This window comes from Coenobita brevimanus, chromosome 46, assembly GCF_032717465.1.
Source record: "Coenobita brevimanus isolate Jiangsu-jjx chromosome 46, ASM3271746v2, whole genome shotgun sequence".
Lineage (NCBI taxonomy): Eukaryota > Metazoa > Arthropoda > Malacostraca > Decapoda > Coenobitidae > Coenobita > Coenobita brevimanus.
The window spans coordinates 13,819,339-13,838,897 of NC_136999.1; the positions used below are offsets into that span (position 1 = coordinate 13,819,339).

Consider the following 19,559-nt stretch of genomic DNA (forward strand, 5'->3'; position numbering starts at 1 on the left):
GTACGCGCCCTTTTGCAGTTTAACAGCTCTCGGGACACCGGTGCTACTAACCGTGCAAGACATTCGGCAAAAAACGTAAGTATGTCGTATTAGCATCGTGCTGGTGACTCGTTGTTTATACGATAATCTTGGCGAATCAGGAGGCATCCTTGGTGATACAATTACGACGTTAGTAATGCGTCTGTAACTCTGTCGTGATAATTGTTGTAACATCGTTAGCAATTTGTACGGCCATCTTGGACGATCACGAACCACCAGCAATCGTGGCATTTTCACCACTAATCCCACCCTTTCGCCGGTCGTGAAGCATCGTGGCTCCGATTCTTGAATGTGTAAACCCAGCCTAAATTACACCACGTTACTCATGACAACATGCAACGTCACAAGAATACATGAAGATCGTGGCGTGTCGTGGGAAAGTTCCTGACAGTAGGACATAGGCTTAACTGTGAGTGGGACGGAGGGTGGCCGGGGGTAGAAGGGTTTGGAGAGTTGGTCACTTTACAGTATCAATGGCCAATGATGATACGTCCGACGTATTCTTAAAGTGCAAAAGCGGTATGTTGTTTGTATGGTATCACATGGTTCTCTGAGTCTGTCTACGTTATTGGATATATAATACATGTTTACTGTCAAAGATATGCTTCTTTGCCTTCGTTTTGTAATGTTCGATAGGAATGATAGTTACAGAGACTGATCTTATAATTAGGACTTCCCATGTTATTCTGTCTAAATAATAAGTCTGTTAATTAATCACTCATATTTTTTTTAATTATTGTTATTACACACTTCCTTAGACTCTAAGTCCTTGATGAATAATTACCAGAATAGCACTGGCAATGTTTGCAGGCGGATGCTTGTAGTGGGATGACAGAGAATAAAAAATTTAAAAAATTGTAAGAATATATATATAGCCTCTGTGGTACAGTGGTAGAGTGTGCGTTTCGTACACGGGTGAACCAGGGTTCGCGACCTGCCAGGGCAACAAACTTTGGGAGTGTTCACCAGGCCACGTACTGCATTGGCGGACATCAGGGGTGCTGTGGTTGAACCAGTGTCGCTTACTATAAAGTATGCTTGCACCCAGTCGGCTTGCGCGGCCGATTACACTTGGTTCACAGACTACACACACATCCAAAGCCACTCCAACACGGAGGCGGTGGCTGAATCGGTAGAGAGGCGGCCTGCAGTCCTAATGGATGTAGGATCGAATCTCGGCTGGGGCAGGGAACAGTTTAAGGATTTGAATTTCCTAAAAAGCAGACTTTCCTGATCTACCAGATGACCCGCCGACATGTCGTAAAAGTACCCCGGCTAATACCAGTACACCAGTCCTGTATGAGACAGCCCTAGCATGTATTCAGTATGGACGGTGGGTGTTAGCGCCGAAGTGATGACATGTGGAGGTGTAGGAGGACTACTTGGCCTTGGGATAGGTGACTGCCCCCAAGAAATAGGCCCTGAGCCTTTGCCCAGAGTCGGACACGTAAAGAAAAAAAAAAAAAAAATATGCTTACAAGCACATCTCACCCTACATACAATCTCTACCAGACAGCCTAAGCCACTTGGAAGAGATACATTGGCGTATCGTCCCGACTTTGGTCGGGATAAGCCGGTGCTGCAGTGGATACTCAAACGGCTGATGATATATATATATATATATATATATATATATATATATATATATATACATACATATATATATAATGTCTGCACCACACACTATCACAGGCTCCAACAGCAGTAGTACAGTACAGGAAGGACGTTGCACCACACACTGCCACAGGCTCCAACAGCAGTAGTACAGTACAGGAAGGACGTTGCCCAGTGAGTTGTTCTTCCTATGGTCAGCCTTTAGGTGTACAGTACACAAGATCAGCTGAGGCGTAAAAAAACACTGGCTTCTTAAAGTTCACTGTCTTTATTTTCCAAATAATTCCACTTAATGCTTTCCAACGTCACTTCACTGCTCTCACAAGCACTGGTGCTATACAGACTTTACTAACTGCTATTACACTTAATGCTTGACAACACTTCATTGTTATTACAAGTTCTGATGATATATAAACTTCAATAAACACTTCGCTGTTTTCACAAGTACCGAAAATAATCTCCACTGACAGTATTAAACTTAATGCTTGCCAGCAACTCTTCACAAACTTCACTAACAGCACTACACTCAAACTGAGCCAAAATCGACTGAACTTTTAGTCTCTTATCCATCCTTATATAAGCTTGCATTGTTCGAGAATCATCTACTTCTCCACAATTCTGGAATGTGCTGGTCTTGCATCAGCCCTTGGCAACAACAGTTATTAACTAGGAGGCATCAAAACATGCCAGAGTTTTCCCACATTACATAACACTCTAAATCATTTACCATACGAACAACTTAAATTACATAGTTTAACAAGCAATCACTTAAATCAAACATTATAAAGAAAAAGAGCACAAAAATTAATGTACAGCTTACGAAATAACTACTCTCACAAACAGCAGGCAAATTGGCAACTGACTCGTACCGGAACTAGCTACCGTAAACATCAGGAAACGTTGAGAAAAACCTCGGCTACCTAACTGGTAAACCTCGCTTCTTAACACTACCCCCTCCCTAGTTCTTTGTCGTCCCGACAAAACTACACAGTATATACGAACACAAACGTTAATCTTAACGGAACATCTAACTATACACAAAATAATCCTTCAGCTTATCACGTCTTCTTCTATGCCGCTTCTGATGATGTCCTTCCTCCTCCACACAGTCCACTCCTCCTGGAAGGTCTTGGTTCTCTTCTTGATTCGCTTCTTGTCTTGGGAAACTGTCACCATCCTCTTGCACTTCAGCTCCTTGGTCCTCCTCAACATCCTCGGCTGCAGGAAAGCATGATTCCTCAGAGACGTCCCAGCTGTACTGTCCTGGCCCATGGTACTGACACAGAAGGTTCATGTGTACCAACTTTTGGCGAGACTTCCTGCCTCCCCGAATCAGATATGTTACATCTAATAGGCAGTCCAACACAGTATAAGGCCCAACCCATAGGCTCTGCAGCTTCGGTGACTGTCCCTTCTTTCGCTGAGGATTGTATAATCAAACTTGGTCACCATCCTTGAAGCTCACCTCACTTGCCTTGGCATCATACTTGCACTTTATCACCTCTCCTGAAAAGCTGAGTGCTCCTCGCACTCAATGATGTACGTACGTTTGCATGAAAGTGTGTCTGTATGTATGCATGGAAGTGTGTGTGTGTGTGTGTGTGTGTGTATATATATATATATATATATATATATATATATATATATATATATATATATATGTGTGTGTGTTTTTATGTATATACATATATATATATATATACGGCCTTAATGACCAGGGGCTTCGGCCCCAATGGTTGATAGACCAGAAAAAAAAATGGATAGAGAGTTTTTGTGGGATTGGCGCTGAGACAGGGTGTGTTTGGACTGGTGATCAGAGAGGAGGAGAAGCAGTATTTTGTGTGTTGTATATGTTTCTGAACATCTTTTCACTTCGTATCAGCATTCAGTCACAAGTATTCTTGTTATTGTATCATTATTATTTGTGGCAATCGAGTGCAGTTTAGTTATCTCTTTTTGTATGATTATGTTCTTTTGCCTGGCAAGTTTGTTCCCAGACTTTAGAGCAACTGTTCAGGGTATTATCAGGTTGCCTGTTTTTCTCATTCTTTCGTGTTTCATTATCCAATTGTAAAAATTGTAAATATTATTAGGCTGTATTACATAAGGTATTTTTCATTGTGATTATTTTGCCCTTGCTAACATCAGCTAATTTTATTTACTTTCGGACCTGTGTTGCGAGATTAGAGTTAGTGTTTTTTTTTAATTGTTTTTCATCGCTTAAGTATTTGTTCAGTTCTGTTTTCACTTTATTTTTCTCAGTTTTTACGCAGTTAGATTTGGTTATCTTGTGTTCCCTACTCCCATCTCGTAACTATATATATATATATATATATATATATATATATATATATATATATATATATTGTTACATAGCCTATGATTTCATCATCCTTGGTGTAATTCTAACGTACAGTATGCTGCATGTTTGATCACGAGCGTGTTCTACCTCAGTCCCCCCTTCTATCCTTATCGTAGAGTAAGTCGTTCTTTCTGTTGTTCAGAGCAGGATTGTCAACTCTTTGTCCCCATGGCTTCATTTGCGCGTCCTTCTTACAAGTTGTATCAAGCTCTGCCAGCCCCTATATAATGAGCTCAGTCTCTGCATTAATTGCCACTTAAATCTACTCCTCATTTTGTTCACATTTCTGTCCTCCCCTGTACATTTGTTATTATTGTGAGTGCTCAGGAAGTCTCCAACCATCTAGCAGCTGTGTAATTTGAGTGTAAGTGTTATTACATTTTGTTCTTGAACTGTATAGCATAAGGTGTTAATTCGTAGGCCTAGTGAGGTTTTTGTGCTTAATGTAAAGTTTTACTGTCAGCCATTACTAATATTATTTTGTATCTGTAATAATATATCTTGCATTCACTGAGTATTATCTGGTATTGTCATTTTATCAGGGCTGACTTAGATAAATTTACTCATGCTAATTTCGCGTTAATAGAGGCTATTGCAGTTAACCATATATTTAACCTGTTTTTTGCCATTACATTATCCTTATGAGTCCTGAATGTTTTGTTGTTAGTTTGAGCATTAAACTTTAACTTGTAATTTTACCTAACTCTTTTGTTTTGAACATGGAACTTTACGGGACAGTAGTGATTTTTAGTATTCTCACTTAAAGTGTACATTATCTTTCTCTGTTCCGTAACATAAATTTGGCGACCTCTCATCAGGATATTATCATAAGGATATTGCTTGATATTTTGCGACTGCGATTTCTTCATGATGTCTACTATTACTACACTTGATGAAGCCAAAGATTTTTTGTCAAATGTGCAAACAGTGTGTGATGTAGAAAACAGAACAAAGAATGAACTTAAGCTTGTTGCTCAACAATTGGGAATTCCAGTTCACTCTCATCATTCTAAAGATCAAATTGTTGGCATGATTAATAAAAGCTTGTTTAATGTAACTCCTCCAAATAAGCAAACGCAGATTGAAATAGCTAAGTTACAGCTAGCTCTGCAGGAGGCTCGTGTTAAGGAAACTGAGTTTCAAGCTCGTGCTAAGGAGGCTGAGTTTCAGGCACAAGTTGAACTTGCTAGGATTCAGGCAGACCATGAGTATCGCATGAAACAAGGTGGAACTGGATCATCTAGCTCTGATGATTTTGATGTGGCTAAAAATGTTAAACTTGTCCCTCCTTTTAATGAATCTGATTTAACTAAGTATTTTCAGTTGTTTGAGAGGGTAGCTACAGGTTTTAATTGGCCCAAAAAGTATTGGCCAGTACTCCTTCAAACTGTTCTCACCGGTAAAGCTCAAGTAACTTATGCATCTTTGCCTCAGGATCAATCTGATAATTATGATGTAGTTAAGAGCTTGATTCTTAAGGCCTATGAGCTTGTTCCTGAAGCCTATAGAGTAAAATTTAGGACAACGTATAAGCAAGATAAGCAATTTCATGTTGAGTATGCAAAAATCAAAGAAGATCTGTTAGAGCAGTGGTTAAATTCTAAGGATGTGGATTCTGATTTTGGTAAATTTAAGCAGATGATTTTGCTGGAGGACTTCAAGAGGTAATTAATAAAGATGTAAGCCTATATCTTGATGAGAAAAGAATAGATAATTTGTCTGATGCTGCAGTTTTAGCTGATGAATATGTTCTCACTCACAAGAGATATTCTAAAGAAAAAAGGAAAGCTGAGAGTAAGTACGTTGCCTCTACTCAGAGTACAGGTAACAGGAAAGAGAATAAAGATGATGTTTCTCAGGAAGTAAATACCACCTTCACCTCTAGATTTAAGAAAAGTAAATGTACTTATTGTAGTAAGCTTGGTCATACTACGGAGAAATGTTTCAGGAGACAGCGTGATGTGAACAAAAAGGAGTCTTTAAATATTCAGTCAATTGGTCTAGTGTCCACCCTTGAGAGTTCCCAGAATTCTTTAACTGAGTTAACTGAACCTGCTTTGAGGGGTAAATTAAATTCTCATGATGAAGTTCCTCTTTTGAGCAGTAACGTGGGTGACACTCTCAAGAGTTCATGTGCTAATTTCCTGTCTGATGGTTTTGTCAGTCCTCTGAACAGTAATGACAGGAAATCAGTTAAAATATATCGTGATACAGGTGCTTGCCAATCCCTTATGCTGACCAGTGTTCTAGGCTCTAATGTTAATTCCTCTGATGAAACGGTAATCTTACAAGGTGTAGGGAATAATTACTTCTCTGTCCCTCTGTGCAGAGTGAATTTAGAGTCTGGTTTTGTTAATGGTTCCGTTATGGTTGGGTTGGTTGAGACACTCCCAATGTCAGGTGTAACTTTCTTACTTGGAAATGATATTGGTGGAAGTCAAGTGTGTCCAGCTCCTCAGTTGTCTAGTGAGCCAGTGGCTGCGACCCAGGATTGTGATGTCCCTGATGTGTTCCCTGCATATGCTGTCACTAGGGCTAAGTCTAAAGTTACTGGTGACTTAGAGGATAATGATGATGATGATGTTATCCTAGCTGACACTTTTCTTGCTAATTTGGACCACTCACCAGATGAGGCAGTACCCCGTAGTGTTGATAATTTGTCTCGTCAAGAGTTGGTTGAGTTGCAGGTTGCTGACCCTGAGTTGAAAGGTCTAGCTAACTCTGCTTGCAGTGAGGAAGAGTCAGCCGGTGCTTCTACTTGTTATTATATAAAGTCAGGAGTACTTATGACGAAGTGGAGACCCCCAACAGCATCAGCCGAGTGTGAATGGGAGGTTGTACATCAAGTTGTCATCCCTCGTGTTTGTAGGCAGGATATCATTAGAGTGGCTCATGATTCCAGTTTGGCAGGACACCTTGGAGTGAGGAAGACTGTGGCACGCAATTTGAAATACTTCTACTGGCCAGGTATCTTCAGGGATGTTTGCTGGTATTGTAAGTCTTGTCACACCTGTTAAGTTGTGGGGAAGTGTAATCAGACCGAAAAGGTTGCACCTCTAGTTCCCATTCCTCCTTTTGAGGCGCCATTCACCCGTGTGTTGGTGGATATTGTGGGCCCTCTTCCTAAGACTTCTTCAGGATTTTCTTATGTGTTGACCCTGATTGATATGGCTACTCGTTATCCTGAAGCCATTCCACTTAGAAATATCTCAGCAAAGAACGTGGTTAAGGAAATGCTAGGGTTCTTCACAAAGTTTGGTCTGCCCAAGGAGGTACAGTCAGACCAGGGAAGTAATTTCATGTCAAATGTTTTCAAGCAGTCTCTGAAAGAGTTGGGCATCACCCAGATCACGTCTTCAGCTTACCATCCCCAGACCCAAGGAGCGTTGGAGAGATATCATCAAACACTCAAATCGATGCTCAGGAAATACTGTTTGGAGCATCAGAAAGACTGGGATAAAGGTCTTCCATTTGTTGTATTTGCCGCAAGAGAATCTCCAAATGAATCACTGGGCCTCTCAACCTTTGAACTACTGTTTGGCCATGAAGTAAGAGGACCCCTTAAGCTACTCAAGGAATGCTGGCTGTCGGAGGAAGATGATGTCAACCTGCTGGAGTATGTGATGAAGTTCAAAGAACGGCTGTCCACTGCTTTACAGATGGCGAGAGAGAATTTAGGAGCTGCTCAGGAGAAGATGAAGACTTGGTATGATAAGAAGTCCAGGTTACGCCACTTTCAGCCAGGAGATCAGGTTTTGATTCTGCTACCAGTGCATGGGCAACCTCTTCAAGCCAAGTTTAGTGGTCCTTATTTCGTGGAGAAGAAACTCAGTGATGTCAACTATGTCATCGCCACACCAGATCGTAGAAAGAACAAGCAACTTTGTCACATCAACATGCTAAAGTTATATCACAGGCGGGACGAAAATAACCCAGTCTGCACTGTAGCTGTTCCACCCAAGTCTGCAAGTGAAGTTCTCCCATGCAACATAAGCCTGAATGATAGTTTGGGGAAGAATCCTGATATCATGAATGATCTCCAGACTAAGCTTTCTCATCTAGCTCCCGAGGAAAGGCAGGAGTTTTCGGCATTACTGCAGGAGTACCCGCAAGTGTTCCATGCTACTCCAGGAAGAACCACTGTGTTGATGCACGATGTCGATGTTGGAGACGCAAAGCCAATTAAATTGCCTCCTTACTGTGTGAACCCAGTGAAAGTTCCTCTCATCCAGAAGGAGCTTGGCTACCTGTTGGACCACAAGATGATTGAGCCCTGTCAGAGCGAGTGGAGTTCTCCTGTCACTCTAGTCCCTAAGCCAGGTGGGTCACAGCGGCTTTGCATCGACTACAGACGTGTTAATCAGATAACCAAAACAGACACTTACTCTCTCCCTCGCGTGGAAGATTGCATAGACAAGATCGGAAAGGCTAGGTACATAAGTAAGTTTGATTTGTTAAAGGGATACTGGCAAGTACATATGACTGAACATGCTAGGGAGATCTCATGTTTTGTAACACTAGGAGAGACTTTTGCATGTTCTATAATGCCATATGGTATGAAGAATGCACCAGCCATATTTCAGAAGCTCATGAATGTTGTAACAGAGGGTTTGGCAGGGTGTGTTGTTTATATTGATGATGTATTAATCTTCAGTGACAACTGGAAAGATCACCTATGCCATGTCAGTAAATTTCTTGAACGTTTGGTTCAGGCTAATCTTGTAGCTAATATATCAAAGTGTGAGTTTGGTCAAGCTAAAGTTCAGTACCTTGGGTACGTAATTGGTGATGGACATGTTGCACCACCAGGAGCTAAGGTTCAGGTTATAAGTGATCTTCCCAGACCTAAAAGTAGGAAAGAGCTACAAAGATTTTTTGGAATGGTAGGTTATTACCGGAGATTTGTTCTTAACTTTTCAATTCTTGTATCACCACTTACAGACCTACTGAAAAAGGGAGTTAAATTTGTCTGGACCGATAACTGTGAATCCTCTTTCAGCAACCTTAAAGCTATCCTATTAAGTCAGCCAGTGCTCGCTACTCCAAATTTTGCTAAGCCTTTTAAGATGGCTGTTGATGCAAGCGATACAGGAGCTGGGGCTGTTTTGCTGCAAGAATATGATCAGGGTATTGAACACCCTTTATCTTATTACAGTAAGAAGTTCACTCCACCTCAAAAGAACTACTCAACTATTGAGAAAGAGCTTTTGGCCTTGATTTTGGGTTTACAGCATTTTTCATTTTATTTGTGTTCTGGTTTTGACCCCATAGTCATTTATACCGATCATAACCCACTGAAATTCCTTAGTAAGTTTAAAGATAAAAATCAGAGATTGACAAGATGGAGTCTACTTCTTCAGGAGTATTCATTAGACATACAACATGTCAAGGGGAAAGAAAATATTATTGCAGATTGCTTATCTAGACTCTAGAAAGATTGTTTTAGAATAATAAGAAATTTCCTTTGTAAATTTCTTTTTCTTTGTGGAGAGGTGTTACATAGCCTATGATTTCATTGTCCTTTGTGTAATTCTAACGTACAGTATGCTGCATGTTTGATCACGAGCGTGTTCTACCTCACTCCCCCCTTCTACCCTTATCGTAGAGTAAATCGTTCTTTCTGTTGTTCAGAGCAGGATTGTTAACTCTTTGTCTCCATGGCTTCATTTGCGCATCCTTCTTACAAGTTGTATCAAGCTCTGCCGGCCCCTATATAATGAGCTCAGTCTCTGCATTAATTGCTACTTAGATCTACTCCTCATTTTGTTCACATTTCTGTCCTCCCCTGTACAGTTGTTATTATTGTGAGTGCTCAGGAAGTCTCCAACCATCTAGCAGCTGTGTAATTTGAGTATAAGTGTTATTACATTTTGTTCTTGTATTGTATGGCATAAGGTGTTAATTCGTAGGCCTAGTGAGTTTTTTGTGCTTAATGTAAAGTTTTACTGTCAGCCATTATTAATAATATTTTGTGTCTGTAATAATGTATCTTGCATTCACTGAGTATTATCTGGTATTGTCATTTTATCAGGGCTGACTTAGATAAATTTACTCATGCTAATTTCGTGTTAATAGAGGCTATTGCAGTTAACCATATATTTAACCTGTTTTTTGCCATTACATTATCCTTATGAGTCCTGAATGTTTTGTTGTTAGTTTGAGCATTAAACTTTAACTTGTAATTTTACCTCTTTTGTTTTGAACCTGGGACAGTAGTGATTTTTAGTATTCTCACTTAAAGTGTACATTATCTTTCTCTGTTCCGTAACAATATATATATATATATATATATATATATATATATATATATATATATATATATATATATATATATATATATATATATATCATCAACCGTTTGAGTGTCTACTGCAAGTGTCTTGACCGATGTGGGGACGATACAGCCAATGTATCTCTACCAAGTGGCTAGGGCAGTCTGGTAGAGATTGTATGTAGGGTGAGAAGTGCTTGTAAGTGTAATTATAGTGTTGGAGTGGCTTTGTACGTGTGTGTAGTCTGTGAACCAAATGTAATCGGCCCATGAAAGCTGACTTGGTGAAAGCATACTTTACAGGACACGACACTGGTTGAACCACAGCATCCCTTATGTTAACCAAAGCTGTATGTGGCCGGAAGAACTCTCCCAAAGTTTATTACCTTTGCGGGGCATGAACCCTCGTTCTCCCATGTACGAAAACACACATACCACCGTACCACAGAGGCTCCATCTATATATATATAGATAGATAGATAGATAGATAGATAGATATAGATATGATATAAATATATATATATATATATATATATATATATATATATATATATATATATATATATATATATATATATATATATATATAAATATATATATATAAAGAAGCGAACTTTGCCAGTTAGGTACTCGAGAAGCATCTCGATGTTTCTCGTCGCTTACCATAGGTTTTGGTAAGAGTCAGAGTTGCCAGTTTGCCTGCTATTGTGAGCGTAGTTATTTCGTAAGTTATGCATTAATTTTTGTGCAATTTTCCTTTAATAATGTTTATTTATGTGATTGTTAAAGAAGTTCAGAGGCGGAAGAGGGAGTTATATGTAGAAAGAAAGAGAGAGGTGAAAAGATTAGTAAGAGAGAGTAAGAAGAGAGTGGATGAGGAATTTGGAAGGAATTTGAGTGTAAAGTGGAGGGACTGTAAGAAAATGTTCTGGAGAGAGGTGAAAAGAGTAAGACAGGGTGGAAGTGAAGTTAGCAGGGGAGTGAAAGATAAAAATGGTAGATTACTAGTGGAGAAAGGAGAAAAAGTGAGCAGATGGAGAGAACACTTTAAGGAATTGTTGAACGTAGAGGATGGAAGTAATGCGAGTATAAGTGGCTGGGGAATGGCTGGGAGAAGGAGGGAGGTGAGAAGACAGGAAGAAATCAGTAGGATAGAAGTTGTGGAAGCAATGAAGAATGTTAAATCGGGGAAAGCCCCAGGAATTGATGGAGTGTGTGGTGAAATGCTGAAGCATGGGGGAGAGATAGTAGTAGAATGGATGTGGAAGATGTGCAGATTGGCCTGGGAGGAAGGAAGAGTCACGGAGGATTGGAAGTCAGGTATAATTATTCCCTTGTACAAAGGAAAAGGGGAAAAAGAAATGTGTGGTAGTCATAGGGGCATATGTCTTCTTATTATAATAGGAAAAGTGTATGGTAGGATACTTATTGACAGAGTTAGAGAAAGAACAGAGAAATTAGTTGGAGAAGAACAGGGAGGCTTTAGGAAGGGAAGAGGTTGTGTAGATCAGATATTCATTCTTAGATCTTTTGTGGAAAAGTTTCTAGAGAAGAGAAAGAAGTTGTATGCGGCTTTCATGGATTTGGAGAAAGCATATGACAGGGTGGATAGACAAGGATTGTGGAAAGTGTTAAGAATATATGGAGTAGATGGGAAGTTGTTGAATGCTGTGAAGAGCATGTACGATGGTGCAAAGGCTGCAGTGCGTGTGGATGGTGAACTAAGTGAATTTTTCTCTTTGAAAGTTGGTTTGAAACAGGGATGTGTCATGTCTCCATGGTTGTTCAATCTGTACATGGATGGGGTAATAAAAGAGGTACAAGGTAGGGTAGTGGATGTTGGAGTGGCCCTGGTGAGAGAGGATAGTGTTTGGAAACTCCCTGTACTGTTGTTTGCAGATGATACTGTGTTGTTGAGTGAAGACGAAGGGGAGCTGCAAGGCTTGGTGGATGAATTTGAGAGTGTGTGTAAGAAACGGAATCTAAAGGTGAATGTAGGGAAGAGTAAAGTGATGGTCTTTGAGAGAGGTGAAGTCAGTGAATGTACAGCGAGGTTGGATGGTGAGGAATTGGAAAATGTGAGTACGTTTAAGTACTTGGGTAGTGTGATGAGTAAGGATGGAGGTTTGGAGGGTGAAGTGCTTGAAAGGGTACAGCAGGGAAGAAAGGTTGCTGGTTCTTTGAAAGCAGTGATAAGAAACAGGGAAGTGAGCATGGAAGTGAAAAAGTTACTACATGACAGTATTGTGATACCAACTCTAACGTATGGAAGTGAAGCTTGGACATTGTTGGAAGGACACAAGTCAAGAGTGAGAGCAGTGGAAATGAGTTATTTAAGAGGAGCCTGTGGAGTCACATGGAGAGACAGGCTGACGAATGAGGATATAAAGGAGCGTTGTGGTGTTGATGTGGATGTGATAGGAAGCGTTATGAGGAACACACTGAGGTGGTTTGGCTATGTGGAGAGGATGGAGGGTGAAAGACTGATGAAGAGAGTGTATGTGAGTGAGGTGGAGGGGGAAGAGGGAGGGGGAGGCCGAGGATGAGATGGAGGGATGGGGTGGAGAGGTATATGAGAGAGGGGGGTGTGAGTTGGAAGCAGGGCAGTGAAATGGCGGGGGACAGGGCGACTTGGAGGCGATTTGTTTGTGGCCACCCCAAACGGGATTGAGGCGTCTGGCAGTAGATAGATAGAGATAGATAAATTATGCTGTTCAGTTTAAGCATGTATGCTAAATAATTTACAGTGTTATGTACTGTATGAAAACTGGCATGTTTTGGTTGTCTCCGTGTTGGTAACTGTGCTCTCTCTTTCTGCAATACACCAGAATTGTTGTTTTCGTGGAATGTAGATCATTCTCGAACAATACATTCTTATATAACGATATGGAAGAGACTAGCTCAGTTCCGTTGGCTTTCAGTTTAGTTTGGGTGTAGTGCAGTGTCAGTGAAGTTTGTATATTTTCGGGACTTGCGAAAACAGTGAAGTGTTTATTGAAGTTTGTACATCATCGATACTTGTGAAAATAGTGAAGTGTTGTCAAGCATTAAGTGCAACTGCAATTAGTAATGTGTGTATAGCTCCAGTGCTTGTGAAAACAGTGAAGTTGGAAAGCATAATTGTAATTACTTGGAAAATAAAGCCAGCGAACATTAGAGGCCAGTGTTTATTTACAACGCCTCAGCTGATCTTGTGTACTATACACCTAAAGGCTGACCATAGGAAGAACAACTCCCTGGGTAACGTCCTTCCTGTACTGTACTACTGCTGTTGGAGGCTGTGGCAGTGTGGGGTGGGGACGTAATATATATATATATATATATATATATATATATATATATATATATATATATATATATATATATATATATATATATATATATATATATATATATATATACTGTATATATATATATATATATATATATATATATATATATATATATATATATATATATATATATATATATATATATATATATATAGCTAACAAAGAGGCGCCAGTGAGCCTCTTAAACCTAGCTATCGGTACAGGGGTTGTATGAACAAACTCTACTAAAGTAAAGCTGCATTTTAAACTGTATACACATTTGTTTTGTTTTCTCTCAAACAGCAACGAAACACTTCATAACCAACCTGCAGTGTATGTACGTAACAAAATTCAATCCAACAATACTTATTAACAAAACTTATTAATTACTACCACGATATGTATGTCATAAAAAATGGATAGGATCTTTTACTAGCCCTTTGTCTGCGGAAGACTGCCCTGGTCCGAAATTATTCCCTGGCGTTAGATAGAAGTAATTACAAAATTCTCGGTTACCAAGCAAAATTATCATGGTGGCAGTTTTTTTTTTTTCCACCTTTGGTGGTTGAGTAGTAAAAGCACCCCAGTCAGAGTGACGGTCTACCCATGCGTTTAAGCTAAATCCCCAAGCGGTGGTTGGAGGTTTATCGATCACTGTAATGCCGTCACGAGAAGCAGACTATACTGGACTACAGAATCATAGCTTCGAACCCCTAAACCTCAAAAGAAATAATATGGATTTAGTAGTTGCCGTTTTACTTAGAAGTCAGTTAAATCGCTTTACGTTCGCCATGATAAAACATGTAGTTGGCACAGGACAGGCTTAATACTAGGTCAGACAACCGTGACACTTGGACTAAAGCACTGACCTTGGGGATAGTGTAGCCCCCCAGACTGGTGTCCTGGGTTGCCATGTGCTGCACCCCGAAAGCAGTTAGAGCAGACTTTCTTAGCGTCTCGTGAATAACAGCTTCAGTGTAGGGCAGCCTGTTGGTGCAAAATAAAATTAAGAGCATACTATGATGCAAAAACACGTACACATCAGTTAAGCTGGCTCCATAGCATCTCATCCTTATTGGTTTATTTCTGCATATGATTCGTTAACAATCACTTATATGCTATGGATGCAATCTGTTTCGATATCACAGAACATTAAATGACATAGAGGACAATGGTAAGGTGTAAAATGCAAGATAAACTGCAAGGGAAGAGGTGTTAAAAAGTCTCCTAAACGGACGAGAATATGGGCATTAATATCAACATTCCCTCTAGCCACAAGTAATCACCCCCAAAACCACCAGTCAGGACTTTTTAAGCATCTGTTGGAGTAAAATGAAAGAAAGAGCGAAGTAAAGAACACAGTAACTGCCTGTATGAAACTGCTCCTTCTATCTATCTATCTATATACCTAGGCTGCTTCCCCCAAGGAAAGGGAGGTAGCCGAGACAGGACGACACCCCCCCAATTTACTCATCGACACAAACACATTCATTCACAACTTAGCCCCAAGGGGAGAAAGGACAAACCTTTACCGCACCACACCACACGAAGGTACACTGCGCAGTGCAATCAGTGACATCCGCAGCAGGACCCGACAGCAGAGCTGGTTTACCCTTGCCACGTCATAATGGACCCATCCCCTTACCCGCACGTGACCTGCTCAGCTGATCAGGCCAAACGTGGGAGAATATGCGCTCATGGCTGCGTCATCATTTATTCATTCACAATTTCTCTCCAGTCATTTCTATCACACACAGCCACTCTTCGTTCCTCAATAGACATCCCTCTCACATCCATTTCTCTCTTCACATTATCCATCCCTCCTGTTCATGGTCTTCCTCTCAGCCCTACGCCTCTCATATCCGATCCAGTTACCTTTTTCACCAATCGCACATCATCCATTCTCTCCATGTGGCCAAATCATCGCAACATCCTCTGCTCAACTTGATCAGCCATCCCCTGCACAACTCCAGTTCTTCTTCGCACTTCACCATTTTTCACTCAATCCATACGCGTCACTCCACACATACTCCTCAGACACCTCATCTCCATTACATTCAAACTCTTCCTCTCTGCTACACCCATAGTCCATGTTTCAGCCCCATATAATGCAGTCACTACCACTACACTCTCGTACAGCCTTCTCTTTACATCCATTCTAAGCGAACCACATCTAAACACTTTTTTCATTCCTCCCAGCACCGTTCATACTTCATTGATTCTAACCTTCACCTCTACATCTATTCTTCCATCCACAGCAACATGTAACCCTAAATACTTAAAACATTCTACCTCCTCAAGCAACTCATCATTCAAAATTATATTCATCCTCCTACCATCTACCAACCTTATACACTGCATCACTTTACTCTTATTCTCATTTACTCTCAATTTCCTCGTTTTACACACCCTTCTAAACTCCTCTACCAACTGTCTCAATTTCTCGTCTGAATCAGCCACTAGTGCAGTATCATCTGCAAACAGCAGCTGAGTCAGGTTCCACTCTCTACCATCAGCATTCACCAGAATCAATTCTCCACCTAACACTCTTGCATTCACCTCCCTTACAACATCCATCCATCCATCATCCAATACTACATTGCCCCATGAGGAGCGTAGGAGCCCGGGGCTAGGCAGTTGGTCTCGACATTTAAGATGAGAGTGACCAGCCTCACTCATCCCTGAGTGGTATTACATGAGCAATCAACCCCAACCATCCCTTGGATATGAACCTTCACCGGCCTAATCGGACTGGAGCACAATAATTACCCACTAAACCACCAGGTGCCAAAATTTGGCTATATGGTTACCACCCAGCATAGTAAAGGGTTTACTCGTGTACAGGAAACCATTTGGCTTGTCACTCAGTGTAGAGTCGCCCTTACAACACCATCCCTATAAATATTAAACAACCAAGGCGACATCACACATCCCTGGTGTAGCCTCACTCTCACGGGAAACCAGTCACTCACAGTATTTCGCACTCTTACACATGCTGTGCTATTTACATAATAACTTTCACACCTTTTAGCAACCTAACAACAAGTCCACAAATCCTTTCTATCAGTGTTTTTTGTATGCTTTCTCTAAATCCATGAACGCCCAAAACACAACCTTCCCTTTCTCTAAATACTTTTCACACACCTATCTCACAGCAAACACCTGATCCGCGCATCTCCTCCCTCTCCTAAAACCACACCGCTCATCACCAATCACTCCCTCCGTACCTTTTCTAACTCTAAATTAACACTCTACCATACACCTTACCTACAATACTCAACAGACTTATATCCCTAAAGCTAGTACATTTATACTTATCACCCTTACCTTTATACACTTGGACCACACAAGCACTTGCCCAGTCAACTGGCACCATACCTCTCACCAAACACACAATCAACAATCTTACTAACCACTCAGCAATATTCGCCCCACCACCTTTCAGGTATTCCACAGCACACTCATCCATACCTGCAGCTTCCCCTGTTTTCATCTCCTCTACTGCCTCCTGCTCTTCCTCCATCATGATTGAAGAATCATTCAACTCTCCCAACACATTTATTCCTTGCACCCTTCCATCTGCCACAATCTCAGCCTCCCTTTCCTCCTCTACATTTAACAGTCTTTCAAAATACTCCTCCCATCTGTTCCTTACTGCGTCCATCTCAGTTAAAATCCTTCCATCCTCTGCTTTCACTCGCTCTTCCTTCCTAGACTCTCCCTTTCGTACCCTTTTCACCTCCTTCCAAAACATTTTCTAATTCTGTTGAAAATTCTCAGTCAACCGCCTACCCCACCTTTCATCTGCTGCCACTTTAGCATCATGCACAGCCCTTCTTGCCCTATTCCTCTTTTCCTTATACCTCTCATATGACACCTCATCCTTCCTCTGCAGCCACACTTCATATGCACGTCTCTTCTCAGCCACAGCCATACTTTCTTCATCACACCACCATTCACTTCCCTTTCTTACACCACCAGACACTCGTCTCACACCACACACCTCTTCCGCATGCCCGACCACAGCACTCTTAAACAACTGCCATTCCTCCACCACACTGCCATTCTCCTGATCATTCACTCCATTCCACTCATCTTTCAGTTTTTCCTGATACTCTATCATTTTCTCTGTTTTATCCAACTCACTTTCAAAACCTCCCTGCCACACCCAGCTCTCCTCGCTCTCACCCATCTCTTACCTACTCTCAACTTTCCCCCTACCAGGTGGTGGTCAGACATACCTCCACCCTACCCTCTCAAAACTCTCACAACCAAGAATCTTCTTATTACATTCCTGGACACCACCACATAGTCCATCCATGCTCTCTCAACAACCCTTCCACCCTCCTGTCTTACCCATGTATACTTCTAAATATCTTTCCTCTCAAACAAGGTATTTCCAGTCACCAACTCTCTTTCAACACATATCCCTGTCATTCGTTCCCCATTTTCATTTTTTCCAGGCACACCATGCATACCAACTACACCTTCAACTACTACATTTCCCACTCTAGCATTCAAATCTCCCATCATTACCACATTCACATTCGTTTCAATACTCTGCAGCCACTCATCAACATCGTTCCAGAAGGACTCCCTCTCTTCTGCATCCCTTTCACTACCAGGCCCATGTGCAATCAGAAATACCCATAACTCACGTTCAGATTTCGCTTTCACCGACATCAGTCTCGATGACACCTCCTTCCATTCAGTCACACACTGCTGCACTTCCTGGCTTACTGACAAGGCCACAACTTCTCTCGCCCATCCTCTGTCAACATCTAACAATCTTCCATTCACTCTTCCAAACTTAGGCTCACCTTTCCCTTTCATCTTTCTTTCACTCAGAGCTAACACATCCAACATTTTTCTCACAAACTTTCTCCCAGTCTCCTCCCTTTTAGCCTCAATCTCACTACATCCACGCACATTCATAGACCCAGTCTTCAGGGTACGGGGATAACTCAATCCCCCATCCATTTCTATTCCCTGTCTCATTGTAGGAACTAAAAAAACAGGGGAGGGGTCCCTAGTCCCCTCACCCCGTCCCTTTTAGTCGCCTATTACGACACACAGGGAATACGGTGGCAGAATTCTTCCTAACACAACCTGGCTGCAGAGTAGCAGCACCATTCCCAGTGCGGCCAGATTGTTTCCCCCCCGCTACCTCAATGAATGGGAGCTTGTTGGTGTGAAATGAAAATATGAGTACAGTAAAACTCGCTTACCACTCAGTCTCATATGTCCTACGTGTAATCAAGGTGGATAACCTCAATATGACTAACCTTTACAGTATAGAGCAGACAGTTCAAAGGCAGAGGCGTTTAACCAACTGCCTCGATCCGTCCACGTGTAAAGTGAATATATTGCCTGTTACATTTTTTTTTTAATTTTCATATCAAAATATTATTCTATGCATTCATACAGTATAAAAAATATGACACAAGAGGGATTCTTTTATATTCTTAATAGTCAGTATACCTAGTGCTGGCCTGAGAAAGTTAATTTATTATCATTATATGCAAAAATTACGATAATGCTGACTTGGAATTGTCACAAATTATATAATCTGGTTTCCTCATTAAGGCAGGTCTACCATCGTGAGATAGACTTATCGGGCAGTTTGCAATAGCCATCTTCTGTAGCGTCAATTTCCTGCAAAGTGTGCACCAGTAAATTTTTCATCAAGTGTATTAGAATATTTGGAACAACGGTGGCTCGATTGGTAGCTTACTCGCCTGGCGATGTGTGTACCGCGAATCTAGGGTTCGAATGCAAGCAGTACCGGGCATTTAAAAGGGAACTGGTGGTATTTCCTCTCACATGCCTAGCATAATAATATTACGTTCACACCCTGTACGTTGTACTGATGTCACACACGGATTCTGACATGTACAAACTTGTCAACATAACACCTTGACTTCACATACATCACTTCTCCTACAGTCACCTCTTCTTCATT

At 41.0% G+C, this 19,559-nt stretch overlaps 1 protein-coding gene across 1 annotated transcript in view; it reads right to left on the reverse strand.

The window, feature by feature from the left end:
* LOC145398650 (cytochrome P450 2L1-like) overlaps window positions 1-19,559 on the reverse strand; it is a 227,856-nt gene that overhangs the window by 100,833 nt on the left and 107,464 nt on the right. Inside the window, exon 8 of the mRNA XM_080271457.1 lies at window positions 14,467-14,584. Coding sequence (XP_080127583.1) covers window positions 14,467-14,584 — 118 coding nt within the window. The remainder of the gene's footprint in view (window positions 1-14,466; window positions 14,585-19,559) is intronic.